Source organism: Chelonia mydas, chromosome 26, assembly GCF_015237465.2.
Source record: "Chelonia mydas isolate rCheMyd1 chromosome 26, rCheMyd1.pri.v2, whole genome shotgun sequence".
In the NCBI taxonomy this organism is placed as follows: Eukaryota; Metazoa; Chordata; order Testudines; family Cheloniidae; genus Chelonia; species Chelonia mydas.
Window position 1 is genome coordinate 7,910,054 of NC_057859.1, and position 20,578 is coordinate 7,930,631.

Genomic DNA, 20,578 nt, shown 5'->3' on the forward strand with positions numbered 1-20,578 from the left:
CTGTGGTATCTCCAACCGGGAGGCCCAAATTAGGGGACACTTGAAAAATTTGGCTTGAGATCCTTGCCCAAGGTGTCACAGCGGGGGCTGTAGACGATGGAGGACCCAGATTATGTGACTCATCGCTCTCTGGTTCAGCCACTGGATTGTGCTTCCTCAAAACGTCACGGTAGTCCCTCTTCCCTCCTGGAACATCCTCGTTTTCACTGAAAAGAACTCATTTTCACTCAGCTGTAACTGGAATTGCTATTTGCAGCTTGCAAAGTGAAACTATTCAGAACTTTCCTTCTCTTTCATTCTGGTCCTGATCCGGAAGCCCTTATTTTGATTTTACTTCGGCCAGGTCCTGGGGTTCTTGCATATTTTAAACCTCATAGAATCATAGAATATCAGGGTTGGAAGGGACCTCAGGAGGTCATCTAGTCCAACCCCCTGCTCAAAGCAGGACCAATCCCCAATCAAATCATCCCAGCCAGGGCTTTGTCAAGCCTGACCTTAAAAACTTCCAAGGAAGGAGATTCTACCACCTCCCTAGGTAACGCATTCCAGTGTTTCACCACCCTCCTAGTGAAAAAGTTTTTCCTAATATCCAATCTAAACCTCCCCCACTGCAACTTGAGACCATTACTCCTTGTCCTGTCCTCTTCTACCACTGAGAATAGTCTAGAACCATCCTCTCTGGAACCACCTCTCAGGTAGTTGAAAGCAGCTATCAAATCCCCCCTCATTCTTCTCTTCCGCAGACTAAACAATCCCAGTTCCCTCAGCCTCTCCTCACAGGTCATGTGTTCCAGACCCCTAATCATTTTTGTTGCCCTTCACTGGACTCTCTCCAATTTATCCACATCCTTCTTGTAGTGTGGGGCCCAAAACTGGACACAGTACTGGACACAGATGAGGCCTCACCAATGTCGAATAGAGGGGAACGATCACGTCCCTCGATCTGCTTGCTATGCCCCTACTTATACATCCCAAAATGCCGTTGGCCTTCTTGGCAACAAGGGCACACTGCTGACTCATATCCAGCTTCTCGTCCACTGTCACCCCTAGGTCCTTTTCCGCAGAACTGCTGCCTAGCCATTCGGTCCCTAGTCTGTAGCTGTGCATTGGGTTCTTCTGTCCTAAGTGCAGGATCCTGCACTTATCCTTATTGAACCTCATCAGGTTTCTTTTGGCCCAATCCTCCAATTTGTCTAGGTCCCTCTGTATCCTATCCCTGCCCTCCAGCGTATCTACCACTCCTCCCAGTTTAGTATCATCTGCAAATTTGCTGAGAGTGCAATCCACACCTTCCTCCAGATCATTTATGAAGATATTGAACAAAACTAGCCCCAGGACCGACCCCTGGGGCACTCCACTTGACACCGGCTGCCAACTAGACATGGAGCCATTGATCACTACCCGTTGAGCCCGACAATCTAGCCAACTTTCTACCCACCTTATAGTGCATATTCCCATTAACTCAGGAGATTTGTCTGAGTAATGGTTTCAGGATTTGACTCCCCCTTGGATTTTCACTATAGCTGAGTTCTCTGTGCTCCAAACCCTCAAGTTGTTGTTCATTGTTTACTTGGTCCTTGTTTGGGCAAAACTTCCTGAAGAGTCAGTGGGAATTTGTGCATAGGATCAAAGTTCTATCTATCTTAGGTATTTATATTCTTGGGAGGTAGGGAAGCTCTAAGGCTCCTGTTTTACACGTGGGAAACTGAGGCACAGGCGGACCAAGTGACTTGACCAAAGTCACACAGGAAGTCTGTGGCGGAGTTGGCACTTAGGCTGGTGTCGTAATCATTGGACCATCTTTCCTCTCCCATTGATTGTGCTGGGATAAGGTGCCCACGTCACACTGAAATTCAGCGGGAGGTGGATACCTCAATCCCTTAGGGTCCTTTTGAAAATTGTTGTGTAAGTAACAACACAGGATTTGGTCCTAAATTCTCTTCCCTCTGTATTGTGCTCCTCTGAGCTTTCAGTATCTCTGGGCTGGACGTTGCCCCATGGAATCTTGGCTCTGTGAGGGCTGTCCTTTCTGTACAAGGAGATTCTGATTGTTCCTCCAAAGTAGGGGGCTTTGCTAAGGGTGCCAGATGTGCTGCTGAAAGCCCGGTGGGTGAGATCATTTTCACAGCTCCCTCCTCTTTTTATTTACTTTCCTTCTGCTTTGTTCAGGCAAGCAGCATCCAAAGGCATTTTAATGCCAGCCATAAATCTTCCAGTTTCAAATGCTGTTGCGGATTGAGAGGAACAATGCCCAGCCCGACTGGAACACAAATCCTCTCCTTTCCCCCCCCTATTATTGGCTCTGGGGATGGGGACTGTTTCCTTTATGCTGTGTGCGAACATCTGCATCCAGATTTCCCATCCACCCTTGTATTCCTTGACATATTTTCCCGATTGCATAAGGAAAACAATAACAGATGGTGGCATTGGAGGAAAACTGCATGACACTTGGGCCCAAAGTGCTGAGCACCCACAACTCCCGTTGACTTCAAAGGGAAAAGAGGATGCCCAGCATCCTGGAGGATTAGCTCAGGCCTTCGACGTGCATCCTAAGCAGGAATCAGACTCTTTGATGTAATGGATGGGGCCGTTCCCTTATTTGGCTTGTTCGTTACATCTGCCTCCTGCAGTTTGAAGTGGATGCACAGACGCTCGTTCTTCCTTCAGCATAATTAGGATACTTTGCCAGTCGTGCTGCTGCCTAGAATGAGAATCAGCCCAAGTCACAGGGAGCCACCTTTGCACTTCAGCTGCTGCAATATAGTTAATGGTGCCTTGGCCACGTTCTGCTCCCTTGCAAGCCCATTAACAACAAAGGTTTAGTGACAGGTCTGATCCTGAAAGGGGCTGTGGAGCTGAAGTTTCCATTGGTCTATACCATTGGCCTAATTCCTGCAAGATGTAACCATCTAGTGGCAGGGCTGTCAGCTCTAGAATTGACTTCTCCCACTGGCTTACCAGAGCCTGCCGTCTTCAAGACCTGTCCCTTTCCCCGGTACGGGCGTAAAGGGGATGGGTTGCTGTTTATTTTGTTGGGTGTCCTTTTCCCTATGGATAAAATTTAGGGCTTAACTGGTGCCTTGGCATTGTGTTGGCCCTCTGCACAAGGGCAGATTTCACCGTTATGCCTATGATTGAATAAAGAAACTGACTAAAATGTGTAGTAATGCATAATAAGGGCAATCAATTCTCATGCTTCAGGGTGTGTTGCCAGCAAGGGTCAGGAAGGAATTTTCTCCCATGTAGAGCACTTAATGACTGGTGGATCATTTATGGGGAAACATGCTTTTCTCCAATGCCTCAGGTATTTCCAGAGGAAGCACAGAAGGACGTGATGTTAGATAGTAAAGTGCTCAAGGCAGGGATCACCTTGGTGCAGTGCTGAGCACACTGAGCGCACTCAACCAATAACGATAATATTAGGCATGTGATCTGTCCTTGCATGGAAAAATCCTGTGGGTGAAATTGTCATTGCGGTCCCAGCTCCTGTAAATCAAGTAAAGGGATCAGAGTGTCATGACAGCTGTAAAGCCCGGATCCAACCTGGGGAGGAACTGAGGAAAAGCCCCAGTGGAGGGGGCATGGGGGGATGAGGAAGCTGGGGCAGGACTGGGTGCAGTAGCCTGGAACAGCTATGGGGATTTTAGATGCTGCAGAGCAGCCTCTGTGCATGGAGGCTCTAAATTGGAGCCGCTCTCAAGGCTGCCCCGGTTTATGGCCAATCCAATCCCTATAGCACCTGGAATCTAAATGGCTTAAAGCCACCAAACCTACCCCACTCCTTTGAGTCCCCTGCACCCTCTGCTCTTAAGAAAACAAAGTTGTAACTGGGCGAGTTGGAAGAGCTGGCCACGCTAAGTTGAGCGTGTTCTAATGTGCAGCTGGCTTTATCTTTTAGGTGGAGGCTGAAGCAGTGAACCGGGCAATAACCATCGCCAACCAGACCAACTGCCCTCTGTACATCACCAAGGTGATGAGCAAAAGCGCCGCAGATGTTATTGCTCAGGCCAGGAAAAAGGGTAAGTTATTCATAGATGGAAAAGTCCTCTGAGATCATCCAGCCTATCTCCCTGCCAAGCTGGGATTGTTCGCTGAAGGACATTTTTCTAGTGTTGTCCAGTCTGGGGTTTAAATGTCCCAAACAACTGGCTCTGTGTCAGTTCCCATGGGAAGCCTGATAGGCTGTCAGAAAGTTTTTTCCTCATCTTCAGCCCAAATGTTCTCTCTCTGAATATTTATCCCATTACCCTCAGTAATTTCCTCCATTAGACAGTTATCAGGTGCCTCGCCTTGAATCATTTAGTCATATTACACAAAGCTCTTTCCGCGTAAGTCAGTCCTTCCAACTCCCCCGTCTTTCTTTGGTACGGCTCCCTTCTGCACCCAGAAATAAACACAATATTCCAGGGGCAGCTACAACAGAGAGAAGTATTTTCACCTTCCTGATGTCCATACTCCACATTGCTGCGTTGGGCCAAATTCAGCGCTGGCATTGGCTTTGGCTCATCGTCTTCTGCTTCTCAGACAGATGGGGGAGGAAAAAGCGAGTGGAGCTGCTCTTTAGTAGGGCATTAGCTTAAGCAAGGCAAGCAAATGACATCACTGATTTCCAGACTCAGTGGAATTACAGTGAAACAGCAGAGAGAGCTCCGGTTTCATCCCTTTATTCTGCTACCAGAGCCTTGTTACTTTCCATTTAAATCATCTAGGGTGGGCGTTGAAGCAGGAGGATTTTTTTCCCCTTTGCATTCGAGGATTGGATTTAATTTGATGCAGTCTAAATAAAACCAAACGAATACACAGATGACATCAGTTTCCATGTGGGGGCAAGGTGCTGGAAGAATTAGCTCCTACTGCAGCAAACTCCAATGTAGGGGGAGAGAATTCGTGAGTGCTTAGACCCCATGATTCCCTTTAAATTAATTCAGAGCTGGTCAGAAGGATTGAGGGGGTTCTTTTTTAGTCACAGAACTGGGACAGCACAAGCAGCATCAGGCCTCATTTGGGACCGAGAGGGATCACCTAGAAATGAGAGCATAAATTCACCCAGCGATGAGACTGTATGTCTGAGCACTCAACAAATGACTGAATTTATCCTTCCAACACCCCTGGGAGGTAGGGAAGTGTGATTTCCACTTTATAGGCCAAGAACTGAGTGATAGAGATATTAGAAAACTTGGCCAAGGAGGTTGTGGCAGAATCGGGAACTGAAGTTGGCTCTCTCGAGTCCCAGTCATGTGCACTAACCACAAAAAACATCCCCCCTCCCTTGGCCGCAACGGTAAAGACAGCCAATAGTGGTGGTAGTTTTGGGGATGTGGGCTAGCAGTCTACCAGCCCAGACCCATTTTGGGCATTAAGGAGTAACCCATCAGGTAAAAAAACGTTCATAGCTACCATGTTTGGTGCATATCTGGTGGTGATTACCAGGGCAGATGTAGGTGCTGGAAGTGGGTCAGTTTTTCTCTGTCACAAAATATTTGTCGTCATTTGTAGAATGGACTGATTTCTGTCTGCTGCTTTTATCAGATGATGCAGGTAATAAGACCCCTACCCCCTAATTATAAACATGCCTCAGGCCGAGCAGAACACCAAAACTGTATGTCTCATGCCCACATGGTACAACTGTAATTCATAGAATATCAGGGTTGGAAGGGACCTCAGCAGGTCATCTAGTCCAACCCCCTGCTCAAAGCAGGACCAATCCCCAATTTTTGCCCTGATCCCTAAATGGCCCCCTCAAGGATTGAACTCGCAACCCTGGGTTTAGCAGGCCAATGCTCAAACTCGTATCACTGAGTACAATGACAATAAATGTAAAATACTTAGATTACAGTAATGATTCTTAGCAGAAGATCTGTAGAATGTTTTGCATGAATATATTGTGTGAATAACATGTACTCTGATGTAATCCCTACATGTAACTAACTATGAGCTACTAAATGTTTAAAGCCACACCACTTTGAGCTATAATTTACTTTAAAAAAATAGTCAGACAGCTGAAATCTTTCTATTGTCCCTCACAACCTGTGTCCGATGTGTTCCATACTGTGTTTCTACACTCGTCACTGTCACAGTTGCCTGCATAGGATCCCATCAAATCTTCCCTGCGGCATTTGCATCTCCTCAGCTATGCTTCCAAAAAGGTGAGGATGACTTTTGGTGCAGGTGGCAGACCGTCATTTGATGAACAAGATGTCCCGTGGTATCTTCTCACCCATCTGGTTTTGACAGGGGACACTTGAAGATACTGAACTGTTGCACGAGTCCATATGTATAGCTGATAATTTGCACCTAATTGTGCAGCCTGAAGGAGGCCATCGTTGATGGCAGTTGCTCACTTGTTTTGTTCTTCTTGGGAAACAACTCGTAGCACACGTTATCTAGACGCTAGCTTCTTACCACAGGATAGTAAAGATACCACTGAGACACCAAAGATACCACGGCTGACTTTGAAAAAGCTGCAGTTACCTCCCTTCAAATCTTGCTAGTGCTACTGAGCCAGGACTACTTGATTGAGCTACTCTTTGGTTCTTTATTAACTCTCTGGTGAGGTCAGCTCAGTCCATGCCATGAATTCAAAGGAATGCTCCTAGGTTCTTCTTTGAGTGATGATCCCTGTGTGGATTCCAAATGTGGGGTGCGCATTCTTGCCAGGCGCCAGAGCCGCAACTGTTCACAGTGGTGCTGTTGACTCACACGTGTGTCGTGCATCCACTGCGTGGCGTGTCCGAGACTTTAAGAGGCCATGGGGGTGGACACCACTCCAGTTCCCTCTTACCAGGCAGGAGGAGAGCCCGGAGCAGAAGGGATGGAGGAGAGGATTTGATTGGGATCCAGACAGGGACCACACATCTCAAAGAAACCTCCAGTTACAGTAAGTAACCTTCTCCTCTTCTTTGAGTGCTGGTTCCTATGTGGATTCCAGACATGGGAGAGTACAGAGTAATACTCAGCGTGAAGGCGGGTGCGAGGGCTCTCCAGAAGTCACAGTCTGAAGGATGATATGGCCAACAGCCACATCCGCCACCGCGGCATGGGTGAGGGCATAATGGGTTGTAAAGGTATGGATGAACGACCAAGTGGCCGCCCGGCCAATGTCCTGCCATGGGACGTCTGCAAGGAAAACTGCCGTGGCAGCATGAGCCTGCGAGGAGTGGGCCGTGACCCCGGTGTGATGGTGGGGGAATGCCAGAGAGCGTGTAACAGTCCGCAATGCAGCGGGAGAGACGTTACGAAGAGCACTGTGACTGAAAGGGAGCTGAGAATGGGCAGGCCACAGACATATTAGCCCCTAGGCCAGAGGAGAGGGATTGCCGAGAGTGGATGTGCTTGGTTCATATCACAGACACATCTCTAACAGTAAGAGAGCTGAGAAGGGGCATGCTTTGTGAATGCCACAAGCACAGGGTGGGGAATGCAGAATAGACACCGTCAGCACAGGCCACAGCTTCGCACCCAAGACCAAGTGAGGAATTGAGATCAAGCAGTCTCAATGCCTGCCATAGACACAGAGCCCTGAGACTGAGGGTTGGGGTGTCCAAATGGGGGTTTGAGAGGCATTCTGGAGCGTTCCTTCCTGCACATTCCTGCTATCCAGGGCTGGGGGGAGGGGAGGGAGAGAAGAGCTCTAAATTCCTTCTCCACCCACTTCTCCGGATGCTCAGTTGCGAGCTTCAGCCAATTTTTTCCCATGTTACCGAAAGCTGAAGTAGAGTCAAATCCATTGACAGCATGAATGGTGACGTAAGACACGTCTGTTCCCCGTTCCCTAACTACGCTGTGCATGGGAATGAATCTCTCTTCTTTGGGCCAACTCCAGTTTTGAAATAGAATTTATCTGCCCCAAGAACAGCACAATGTCTTGGGCACGTAGATGCAACCTCTGAGACCAAGCTCCTCATTAGCACCCTGTTTACTCCAAGTGTTCATCAGCAACAGGCAAAAACCATGCGCAAATCTGCTTCCTTGCGATCTGCCTCGAGTTCTGGTATTGCAGAATGGTTGCCTGGCACTACTTTCACTGCTCGTGCGAGGTTGTGAAACCCACCAGCGCAAGGTATACTTCAGCACCAGGCAGCCAACGCTGTTCACACTTCACGACCCAGTCACTGAAGAGGAAGTTTGCAATGTTAGATTTGTTCTTTGAATTTGATGAGCTTTTCAAGCGTTGCTTTGGTAATGGTGTTAACACAATGGGGTCTCAAACTTCTTGCATTTGGACATTCCCCCCCGTAGGCTCGCTCACCAGATTCGACTGAGGCGTCATTTGCATAGTTATCACCAACAGCGGCAGTGAATTGCCATGTTAGGCTAGGGATAAGGTTTAGCAGCTGATCAAGCAGCTCGCCAAACGTTTTGCACTTGGCAGTATGGGCACACCATCTGCAGAGGGATCAGGGGGTCAATAATTGCTAACGTTGGCTAGCTCAACCATTGACAGATTTTTCTCCATCCAGACAATGTGTTGCTCTTTTGGGTTGCTCTTAGAGATCCATCCAAGTTGAAGAGGGAAAGTGGGACAGGTGCCAGGATATACTTCGTCAAACCCTGGATATCAACATCTCTGGACTGGACGATACCTGTCAGCTTGCTGACTATCAATAGTTATTGATTGTGCTGTCTGCTTCTTCTTTTGTTCATCTGTTTTGTTGAGGTTACCACATGATTTGAGATTATGCCTTTTTTGTGGGATCAAAGAGGCCTGCCTCAACCCTTTTCAGCCTACTGGTTACAGGCTACTTCATTCCTTGTGTGCCATTCTCATTCTCTTGCCAAACTTCGTGCAGTTTCAGGTGGGGGCCACAGAAGATGTTGCAACGTTCACAAGCAGCTCTCTGTTGTCTGGGCTTCTTCCAGGTTCAGTGCAACACGGATTTGTCATTCTTTCAGTCACGGCTTTTATAAGATCTTGGACAGCAGTTTCATTTGCAACCGTGCGCTTTGGGGCAGCTTCTTCATGGAGCTCTGTTGCTGACGGCTGCATTCCACACATTTATTTGGCCATAGTTGTTAAAGCTGCCTTAAAATGTGCAGTCAGGTATTCCCTGGTCAGAGCCTTATCTTTTGTGCAAAGATGCTGATGGTCCTTGTTGAGAGACTGCTCTTTGGCCATATCAGACCCCGACACCTCTGAAGGGTCTGGCAGTCCAGTATACTGCTTCTTGACTATCAGCCAGGGTATGATACATATCTGGCTTTTCCTCCTCCAGAAGTCTGGCTTCTGCTACATTTTACACAATCCCATCTAGCCCAATTCATATGACCACACTGGACATCAAGTGGAATTGTTTCTGCAAATGTCTCAAGCTCCATGGATTTGTTATTGTCTCTTTTTGCTGCTATGAAATCTATCGGTAGAAGGGAGAAATCTGCTATATAGTTTTTCCAGAAGAGAAATGTATCTGAAAAGTTTTTTCCTTGGATAACATAAGTGTCCATGAGCTGGTGGAATGATGGTTCATGAAGTCTGCCAGGTCATTTTGTGCTTCCACTCTGGTTCCTGTGTGTGCCTTCTCCACATCTTCAAATGCTTGAGTTCATGTTCAGGCTTTCTCTAAGAGGCACGTCTTTGCGTCTTTTGGGAGAACATCGTTGTTCATGGAATCGCTGAGCAACTCGTTGCCTCACTCATAAGTTTGTGGATTCTAACTTCGCACTTATATGCTTCTCCTCTTAAAGCATGGCTGATGACTGAAGCATTGTGGATGCTGGCTTCCACATGGGTGTCTTGAAACTCACTTTCCTGCTTGATCTATGAAATTCTTTGCATGATGCATGCCTTCCACCTCAAGGAGATTATTGTCAAATTCGTTGTGATTCCTCCATTTAATCAACTGTGCTTTGCAGTAGAGTCCTTCATCGTATGCGTCTTAGGTCCAGTTTTGGCCCAGAGAGTGAAATGTATCTTGAAGATATTTCATCATGGCGTACACCATGTTAACATCAGTTGCTACTGCAGGAGTCTTTGGACTTTTTCTCAAATCCGTCCACTCTACAAACAATGACCAATATTTTGCATTATCATATTATGGTTGCATTATCAGTTGTATTTAGAAGCTTTCTACCAATTTCGGTCAAAATTAGACTGTTTCTCCAAGTTATGGCCCTTTTTGTGGTTTTAAGGTTCTTCCAGATTGGATGCCCGATAACATTTAAACATTACATGACAGAGAAAAACTGCACCACTTCTAGCGTCTTCCTCCACTCTGGTGAGGACCACCAGATATGTGCCCAATGTGATAACAGTGAAGTTTTTCTAGCTGATGGGTTAGCCTAACTGATAAAAGCATGTTTTTAAATCTGGCTGATAGACTATAAAAACTGCCTATTCATTGCACTCAGGCCATTAAACAGTCTTTCAGTGGCTGTGGAACTGGCTTGGAACTGAACCAACAACCTACAAATTAAAGGCGCTGGGGGCTGTTACTAATGTCCCATACCATCCAGAACAGTGGTCCATCTAGACCTGTATCCTGATCTAAATGGACCAGTGGCCAGTGCCGGATGCTTCAGAGGGAATGACCAGAACAGGGCAATTTATCGAGTTCTGCCCTCTGTCGTCCGGTTGCAACTTTCTGGCAATGCACCCAGTCAATATGGGCAGAGTTGAAATTCCCCATTAATATTAGGTTTTCCGTTTCTGTAAACTCTCTAATCTCCCTGAGCATTTCATAGTCACCGTCACCGTCCCGGTCAGGGGTTCACTAATATATTCCTACTGCTATACTGTGCCAATAAAGTATTGTTCAAGTGTGCAATTTCAAGTCATGGAGACCCTGTGATACAGTTTGCTTCATTTAAGATTTTTACTGTATTTGACTCTACGCTTTCTTTGACATATAGTGCCACTGCCCACCAGCCTCTGTCATTTCTGTATATTTTGTCCCCTGTTATTACTGGGCCCTATTGATTGTCATCATTCCACCAAGTTTCTGTGATGCCTGTTATATCAATATCCTCATTTAATACCAGGTACTCAAGTTCACCCGTCTTCAAACACTGGAATACAAGCACTCAAAAAATTGGTCCATATTGAATGGGACTCTTTTTCATTTGACTGTTGCTCTTCAGTTCCTACCTGTACTTTATCAGCTTCTATCCTCTCCTGTTTACTAGGATATAGAGCATTCCCTTTAATAAATCCTTGCCTAAGTGATGTCTGTCCGAACCGTGTGCTCCTCTGTCCCTGTCGACATTCCCCCAGCCCTGGGTTCAAAAACTCCTCTACAACCTTTTTAATTTTACATGCCGGCACTCTGGTTCCGTTTTGGTTTAGTTGGAGCCCATCCTGCCTGTACAGGCTCCTCCTTTCACAAAAGATTCACCAGTTCCTAATAAACGTAAATCCCTCCTCCAAACACCATCGTTTCATCCACGCACTGAGACCCTGCAGTTCTGTCTGTTCAACTGGCCTTGCATGTGGAACTGGAAACGTTTCAGAGAATGCTCCCATGGAGGTCCTGGATTTTAATCTCTTACCTGGGAGCCTAAATTGGCCTCCAGGACCTGTCTCCTATCTTTCCCCATGTCCCTGTGTAGCTACATGTACCACGACCACTGGCTCCTCCCCAGCACTGCACATAAGTCTGTCTAGATGTCTCGAGAGGTCCACGACCTTTGCACCCGACAGGCAGTTCATGCACTTCTCCCGGTTGTAACAAATCCAACTATCTTTATTTCTAATGATCGAATCCCCCATTACTATTACCTGACTCTTCCTAATAACTGGGGTCCCCTCCTCTTGAGGGGTATCCTCAGTGAGAGAGGATTGATGACATCATCTGGAGGGAGGCTCCCAACTATGGGATCCTTTTCCTCTGCTCCAGCTTGATGTTCTCCTTGGAGACTTTCATCCTTCTCAGCAGCCCAGAGGTGGGACCACTTTGATGTGTCCATAAAGGTCTCATCTATGTACCTCTGTCTCCATTAGTTCCTCCAGTTCTGCCAGTCTCGAGCCCGTACGCGGTCTCTGAGGGCCTGGAGTTGCTTGCACTGAATGCAGACATATGCCACCTTTCCACCAGGCAGGTAATCATATGTGCTGCGTTCAGTGCAATAAACTGGATAGTCCCCACTCTGCTGCTAGACTTCTGCCTGCATTATTTTTACTCTTGCAGGCTTTTTGTTCTTTTTCGGGGAGTTGTGTTGTTTATGGGCCTAAGTTTAGAGTGTTTTTTAGGTGTATCTGGCTCTCCCACTCCTTCTTTAAACTCCCTCATAAAATTCACCTGTTCACTAGCTCCTCTGGGGGTTTAGGAGCTGGCTTTTTAAGCCCCTGTTTTCCCTGAGTTAGCCGCGGCCCCTTGTGAAGGGATCCTAAAGGCATTAAAGATTAATGATGGATGGCGACTGCCTTGTTAGGAAGCTCTGAGTCTTGCCTAGCACCCAGCCCCACCAACAGACAATGCTACAGTCTTCCGTCAAGCAGGCACACGGCAAGGAAGCACGCAACAAATAAGCTAACATTCAGACTCACGTCAAGGGTAACATGGCGCTCCTCACAAAACTCCCCTGGTTGCTGCTCCTGTTCGCTAGCTCTCAGTAGATCTCAGAATGCTTCACCGTCTTTTCATAGTACCCTTAGGAGGTAGAGAAAAATTATTATCCCCATTTTACAGCTGGGGAACTGAACCACAGAGAGGCTAAGTGACTTGGCCAAGGTCACACAGAAAGTTTGGGGTAATGCAGGCAATTGAAGTGGTCTGTCTTATCTTGCAGGAGAGAGCCCTAACTACTAGGCCATTCTTTTTCTTTGGTGGTAGCTTATGTACAAGTCCAGGGCAAATGGCATTTGCCCCAATAGGTGACTTTTTATATACGTTACACAAGCTTAAAAAAATGGCATGCAAAGCAGAGTTGCACAACAGAACCACACAGCCGGCACCCACAATCCTGAGGGGGTAGAGAGTGAGTCACTGGAGAACATCCAGAGGAATGAACAAAAGGTAATTGATTTCTTAACGCGGTGGGGGAGGGGGGAGAACTTTGTCAAGCCAGATGCGCATGATGGCATTTGCATGGTGAGTATTCCTTGCAGACACTGTCCTTGGCAGTCCTGCAAGATGAAAGATAGCTTGCGAGAACAGTTCCTCCAATGTATTGGGTATAAACAGGCTTCCCTTTCACAGCCAGTGTGCCCTTTGCCTTGTTCCAGTTTCATGACCCCTGAACCTGTTTGCCGCAAGTGCTCCCTGGCAGGCTCTTCTTCGGCTGGAGAGTTGTCTCTTAAACAGTCCCAGTGAGGGGTAGGAGGCCAAGCCGTTACGATCCACACTCAAGGCCTGTTTTCTTGGATGCACCTTCAGTGCTCTGTCACAGAAAAGTGGCCAGATTCGATGGTCTTTGCCCCGCTTTTTGCCTATTCTTGGTGTCTGAAAACCCGCAGAGCCCCAGATGCCTTCTTTGCACGTGAGTAGTAGCACAATAAGGATCTGTGCTCGGATGCTGCAGTGAAGGGTGCAATAGATAGAGCTCAGAGGGGTTTATTTGGTTAGTAGTTCAGCGCCGCTAGCAGCTGTCAGGGCGTCTGAAGTTGCAGCCTCCAGTATGTGCTCTGTAGGCAGAAAACGATCATGTATCCCACCCACGTAAAGCATCATGCCCTGAAACATGGGCTGTTCCCGCCTGTGGTTAAAAATACTTCTCTAAAGAGGTCTTGTGGTTAAAGTACTGGACTGTGACTCAAGAGATCTGGTTTCATTTCCTTGCTGTGCCACAGACATTGGGGAAAAACATCTATCTTCTTTGTGCCTCAGTTCCCCCTCTGTAAAATGAGGATAATACTTCCTTTCTCCTACCCTTTGTCTGTCCTTTCTAGTTAGACTCTAAACTCTTCTGGGAAGAGATTCTCTGTGTGTGTATGTACAGCACCTTGCACTATGGGCCCCAGTCTGTTTATGACAGCGTTACTGTAAATATAACAAAATCTTCATTCTGCTACATTTTTTATCCAATCCCTTCTGATTTATCCTGTCATGGGCCTTCAGACACTCTGGTTCCCCCCTGCCTCCCCCCAGCTCTTATTTGTACGGTCCCATTATGAGGGATCTAATAAACTGGCAACTTTTGCTGGTCTGAATGCTCCTCAGGAACAAGACCTTCACTTTTAACTCACAAATACTGAGAGGCCTATGTTTTCAAAAGTAACTGACAGTTTTGGATGCCTGACCCGAGATGCCATAAATGGACCTGAGTTTCAGAAAATGCGGAATACCCACACTCTGAAAATCAGGCCTCTGTGAGGCCATAAGGCCTAGGGTGACCAGATGTCCTGATTTTTGGGTCTTTTTCTTATATAGGCTCCTATTACCCTCTCACCCCGGTCCTGATTTTTCACACTTGCTGTCTGGTCACCCAAAGGCCTAGTGGTAGAGCAGGGGACTGAGACGCAGGAGGCATGGACTCTGTTTCCATCTCTGCTGTCACTGGGCGGTTGCGTGACCTTGGGCAAGTCACGTCCCTGTTCTGTGCCTCGGTTTCCCCGTCTGTAAAATGGATAATGACACTAACCCTTGAGAGTTCCTGATGAAAAGCTCTATATAAGAGGTAGGTGGTGGTATCATTATTAAGGTTTCTCAAGCGGGGCACCCAAAATCACCAGTGGCTTGTGAAAAATTTAGGTCATAGGTAAGGTAATGGCAAGCGGTGAGTACTTCTGAGGGAGCTCTCAACCAGGCAGCCTTGTCTAATGACGGTGATTTAAGCTGGTCCCTCAAGCATGAGATGCTGTGGAAATGGTGTGGTTGTCGTCTCATCAGCAAATATGCATTTCATACACAGCGCTGACCTGATTATTTACATCGTGTTTTTCCACTAGCAGGGTGCGGCCGTTTGTCCATACCAATGAAATGTTAACATGTGAATACACTCCAGGACACTGGAGATGCTGCAAACAAGGGGTGGGAGTAGCAGGGGCAGAATTTTGTTTCAGATAATGTTTTTGGCCAAACCATCTAGTTTGTGTTGGTTCAGATTTCACCAGCCTTAATTTTGGGGCATTTATAGCACCTGGCATCATGTAATTTGTTGTAACAAATCGATTGGGTCGGGGTCTCGCAGCAGGATAGGGTGGGGCAGTTGCTATGCTGCTTCAGACCATGCGGTCCAGTACCCTGCCTCTGTCAGGGGCCACGATCAGCTGCATCAGAGGAAGGTGTAAGAAATCCTGCTGTAGTTACGGGCCAGTGTTCCTCGGGGCAAGTTATCTCCCTGTTCTCCCTTAATGAGAAGGATGGCAGGCGCCCCCACGGAGAGGGTGGAGATGCCCGTTGGTCTGCTGGCATTGTGGCGCTTACAGCTGTCCTGTTGGTGTCTCTCTGCCCCACAGGCACCGTGGTCTATGGGGAGCCCATCACAGCAAGCCTGGGGACCGATGGATCTCATTACTGGAGTAAGAACTGGGTCAAGGCTGCAGCCTTTGTCACCTCCCCACCGCTGAGCCCTGACCCAACCACTCCTGATTTTCTCAACTCCCTGCTGGCTTGGTGAGTAGACAAGGCTGCGCGTTCGCAGAGCGTGTTGCCTAAGCACAGGACGCACACTCTGCTCGTGGGTGGTCCCCAAAGCTAACTTCCAGTTACAGAGCCCCATCTTGAGCTCAAGGGGTAGAGTGCTGTGCTCTGATGCAGGAGGTCCGGGGCTCTCTGAGGACTTGAGCTGATAATTTGCTGTGAAAATAAAGTAATTACCCCCCTCCCCCATTTGGGTTTCAGCGGAGACCTGCAGGTAACTGGCAGTGCCCACTGCACCTTCAACACTGCCCAGAAAGCTGTTGGAAAGGACAACTTTACCCTGATCCCTGAAGGAACCAATGGGACTGAAGAAAGAATGTCCATCATCTGGGATAAGGCTGTGGTAGGTCACTCAGGGGTCCGATTCCCATCCGTCCTCTAGTTGAGGAGTTCGGTTACGTGGTTGGGTTACATTTTGTTTGCCTCCCCCCCATCTTTTTTTTTGTTCCCCTGTTTAGCATCTAAAAAGGGCACTAACCCCCCCCCCCCCCCCCCCCCCAAAAAAAAAAAAAAAGTGAAAGTGACCTTTAAACCAGAATCTAGTGAACATTGTCTGCCTAGAGGTAGACTGCCCACCTTTGCTCCTTCCCACTTCTGGGCTGCAATAGGGGGCTCGTGTGAGTTAGAGCACCCTTAATAGCTGCTTGTAGGCTGCTTTGTAGACTAGAAGTGCCAGTGTAGAGCACGCTGGTGACTCTTCCTCTGGTCCCTTGCATGTCTCCTCCGGCCCGGCCCCAACAATGCCACTATACCAGGGCTGCACAGGAGTTGAACGTAGGGCCCTAGGTATCCCTTCTCAAGGGGCTGAATCAGAGACTAAAATCTGGCTTAAAGTTCTCCAGCCCTCACGGAGAAAATGTAATTCTTTCCACCTCTGTTCTCTCTGTGTTGACTCAGATTCCTCCTCTGTAAGCTGTCTAAGAAACTGATCCCACGGGCAGGTTGGGTGCTGCTTGATTAAGATTTGCACTTCTATAGGGAGGCAGTGTGGCCTAGTGAATAGTGCACTGGATTGGGACTTGGGAGACAAGGGTGCTCTGCCACTGATTCATTGGGTAACCTTAGGCAGGCCACTTGCCCGCCCTGTGCCTGAGTTTTCCCATCTGGAAAATGGGGATAATAGCAGTGACCTTCTTTGTTTTTGTTTTTAAAAAAGAAGTGTGTTGAGATCTACTGCTAATAAGAACGAGGTATTATGGTGCTTTTAGATCTTTTAAGGAAAGATATTAACAGAGCTTGGTTGTTACAATTAATAAGTAATGTTGTCTGTACAAAGCCAGCCACCTCCTCCATCCAATGGTAACAAATCTCTGTCTAGCACAAGGCCCTCAGGAATCTGCTTTCGGCAGGAGATGCTGTTAGTACAGGTTTGTGCTTTGCTAATGCAGTCATGTCTTTGCTCCTTCACCAGGTGACTGGTAAAATGGATGAGAACCAGTTTGTGGCTGTAACCAGCACCAACGCTGCTAAGATCTTCAACCTGTACCCACGGAAGGGCCGCATCGCCGTGGGCTCTGACGCTGACCTTGTCATCTGGGATCCTGACTGTATCAAAACAATCTCGGCCAAGACTCATAACATAGTGAGTACCTTTTGCAGCTGAGCCCTGCCTACTCTCCCTTCTGCACCAAGCTACAGCCGGGCTGCTGTAGTACCATAGTACAGAGGCTTCCCACAGCTAGGTCGATGGAAGAATTCTTCCACTGACAAAGTCGCAGCTACGCAAGGGGTTCGGTTGACCTAACTACAGTGCTCCGGGTGTGAAAATACTCACCTCCCTGGGTAACAAAGCCAGGTTGTGCTAATTTTTAAAGTGTAGACCAGGCCTCTGTAGCCGAGCACTATGCATAGTGAGAATGCTGGTCTGGTTTTCTCCATAATGTGCCCAACAGCTCCCTCTGATCCAAGGGAATTGAGAGTGTTTGATGCACACCTGATTCTGATGCATGATCCCTCCTTGGCACTCCAGGGGAAGATGAAAAATCTGCCATAAAGCCACATCCTTCACACTTACACCCACCGTTACAATGACTGTCGTGTAGTGTCCCCCTGAGACCATGCACCCCAGGTGCACACTGCCACAGCAGGACCCGTAGCGTGAAGGAGCAAATAAGTGTTCGCTGGCCCACAAACATAGGACTAGGAACAGTGGTTTCACACTTAGGACGGTCTGCATTCTGGGGGTTATTTTTCAGCTAATAAATGGTGGAATGTCTCTTTTGCAGATGGGGGTGAGGGGTGTTCAATTAAACCTAAGATGAGCACAGTTATGAACTGGTTTTTTGAGACTTAAGTTTTGCCAATGGCTTCCTAGTCATTATAGTGGGCAGAATCAGACATCTGGATCCAAGCGTACTCTTGACCTTTGCAGAGTTTGAATGACAGATTCAGATTTTGCAGACTGAACTCCTCTCAGTTAAAAACACAGCCTAGTTTAACCAGGAGCTTTCACGCCGGCTGCGGGATTTCTGTGCCTTGTGTGATTCAAAGGGTTAGACGAGCTGAATGAGAGTAGTTCCTTCTGGCCTGAAAGCCTATGGGCCAGATTGTCAGCTGGAATAAATCAATTGAGCTCTCCTGGCGCTGTATTAATTTACAGCAGCTGAGAGTCCAGCTCCTTAAGCCTGCGCTCCAGCAGTTGACTAAGTAGGTCTCATATTCTAAATGAGAGAGTACGGACCAGTATCAGCAGGCAGGGCCAGCTGAAGTTCCCCATGGCCCTGCAGGAGGACAGGAGAGAGAACCACCACTGTGTGGGTCTGTTTACAACTGGTTTAGCTGCTGGCTAAAAACTTAGGGAGTGTTTCCTTGGAAAAACCTCCTTGTGCTTTTTCCATGAATGGCTTTATTCACTCCACTGCTGAGAAGCAAAATTTTCCTCCAGAGATTGGATCCCTGGGTACATTAACAAAGCCTTTGGAAAAAAAAAAAAAAAAAAAAAGGTTTGGCTTGCTTTTGTGTTCCTTAACAGGGTCTAACTTGGTAACTGGGCTAATAGCTTTGTTATGGTGGATGAAAGAGCCTATATAAAACACAGTTTACAAGGACTGAGTGGCTCAATAGATGGTTGGGGCTGGATCAAGTCCTGCTTTGGCTGGTAGCATCTGAAAATTCTTGCCACCCGATGGCTTCTTTTTGTCTATATGATGCAAGTATGGTGGGTTCCCAAAAGGCATGGGGCTATATCACAAAACATACGGGGCCTGATTTTCCATGGATTTACAGCAGTGTAATCAGGATTAACTCCTTCCAATTAGCCAGCGCCACGAGAGCTCGGGTAGTATACAGCCAGAATAGAGCAGAGGAGAATCAGACCCACCCTGGAGAGAGTTTCAGAAGACTTACTGATTTAGGAGCACAAGTCCCCTTGATTTTTCAACAGGACTTACTCACCTTACTTACTAGGGTGCGTGTGTGAATTTCTGGCTTTGTTGGCAGTCAAGGGCCCAGTGAGTGACCCTCATACTTCCCAAAGATGGCCTCTCAATATCAGGTTAAAGCATGTTTGTGAGACTGCCCTATCAGCCCTGCAGATGGAGGACCTCAGGCCCACCTCCTTAGAGGTGATTAGGTCTAACTTCCATTGAAATCCATGGGAGGTAGGTGCCTACGTACCTTTGATAATCCGGGCCTCATTCTCTCAGGCTGCTAGTCCAATACCTCTCAAAAGCTACCTTTTAAAACCCCAAGAAAGGAGAGACTTCAACTGAAGACAAACAGCACAAACCACTAACTCGTAAGCAACAAATATCTAATTTTCATGCAGGTATCTACCCATCCAGAGATCCTGTCACTGTCCAGATAGGTACAAGCAGTACATAAAGTAGACGTTCATTTCTAAATGGCATGTTGATAGCCTCAACAGTCTCCCAGGAGGCATTAATATTTTTTATATTACAATACCACTTAGAGGCTGCAGTTGGGGGATCAAATCCCCATCATGCTAGGTGCTGTGTATACATGAAGTAAAGAGGTGGCCCTTGCCTTAAAGGCTTCCACGCTTGGTTAGAAAAAGATGGCGGGGTGGGGGAAAAGAGGATGAGGTTGTAGGGAGACTCTTTAGATGGTTTAGTCATCCCTTATTTGGGTCACAGTAGCAACTGGAAGCCCCAGCCCGTTCCCACTGAACTACATGCTATATAGACTTCTGGCCCCTGTGAACTGTGACCGCTGTGTCTCATACATGATTGTAATGCTCTTCTGTTTATCTTGCCCCTCCCAGTGGCATCTTGACAGAAGACTAAGCTTTCCAGGTCAGGGACTTGCCCTGCATAGCATCTGTTAGTTATTTTGCATCCGTAGGACTTCTTATGTACTTGGCGATGGAGGCAAAAGTGATACAAGGGCAGAATTATTAGTATCCCTTATTTTAAAGGAACAACATTTTACTAAAGATACAACCAAAGTTGGTTTGAAACTCAGGAGAAGCTATTAACCGCTGCAGAAGCAGAGCTAGTGATTATGGGGCACCAGCTTATTCTGTTATTTTTACATGTTAGAGCAACACCGCATTTCCCGGGATTTCACAGCTGTGCCCCTCTCGGGCAAGGAAATATTAAAGCTAGAGAGGGAACCTCTTGTATTTGGAACGAACCTAATTCCTGTGCTTTTATCCTAGCTCTCTTCTGGGCAGCCACAGCCTTTTTTCAGACTGGATCCCATTTGCTTTAACCTCCATTCGAATGGTAAAGCTACAGTCAAACCCACCCATAGTTATAACACACTGAAAGCGCAGACTCCATCACGAACTCCACAAAAGTGACTTGGATCAAGTTGCTCTTCCCCCCGCTGAGATGATCACAAGAATACCTGTTCCCAAACATGTTAGTAGAACCCTTCCTGCCAGTACAGTTAAGGGGTGGAGCATTTTCCAGTGATTCTCCTGGAATTCTTGTTTCCTCCCGTCGCCACTCCCGAGTCAAATATTTCAAATCCCATTAATTGAGAGCGAGCAATCCTATTAGAGTAAAAGAAGATCGCCCTCGTCCCTGACTCAACCAAAATGTTGACACGAACACTGTTTTGCAAAGCTCAAAATTTAGCTTTAATCTAATTAGGATTATATA

At 47.2% G+C, this 20,578-nt stretch overlaps 1 protein-coding gene across 5 annotated transcripts in view; it reads left to right on the forward strand.

Moving 5' to 3' along the window:
- Positions 1 to 20,578, forward strand: part of DPYSL2 (dihydropyrimidinase like 2) — a 94,057-nt gene that overhangs the window by 63,604 nt on the left and 9,875 nt on the right. For all 5 annotated transcript variants that reach the window (XM_037886282.2, XM_037886280.2, XM_037886284.2 and 2 more), the window contains 4 exons: positions 3,899 to 4,019; positions 15,329 to 15,485; positions 15,714 to 15,855; positions 16,924 to 17,094. In XM_037886282.2, the coding sequence (XP_037742210.1) occupies positions 3,899 to 4,019; positions 15,329 to 15,485; positions 15,714 to 15,855; positions 16,924 to 17,094 (591 nt within the window). The remainder of the gene's footprint in view (positions 1 to 3,898; positions 4,020 to 15,328; positions 15,486 to 15,713; positions 15,856 to 16,923; positions 17,095 to 20,578) is intronic.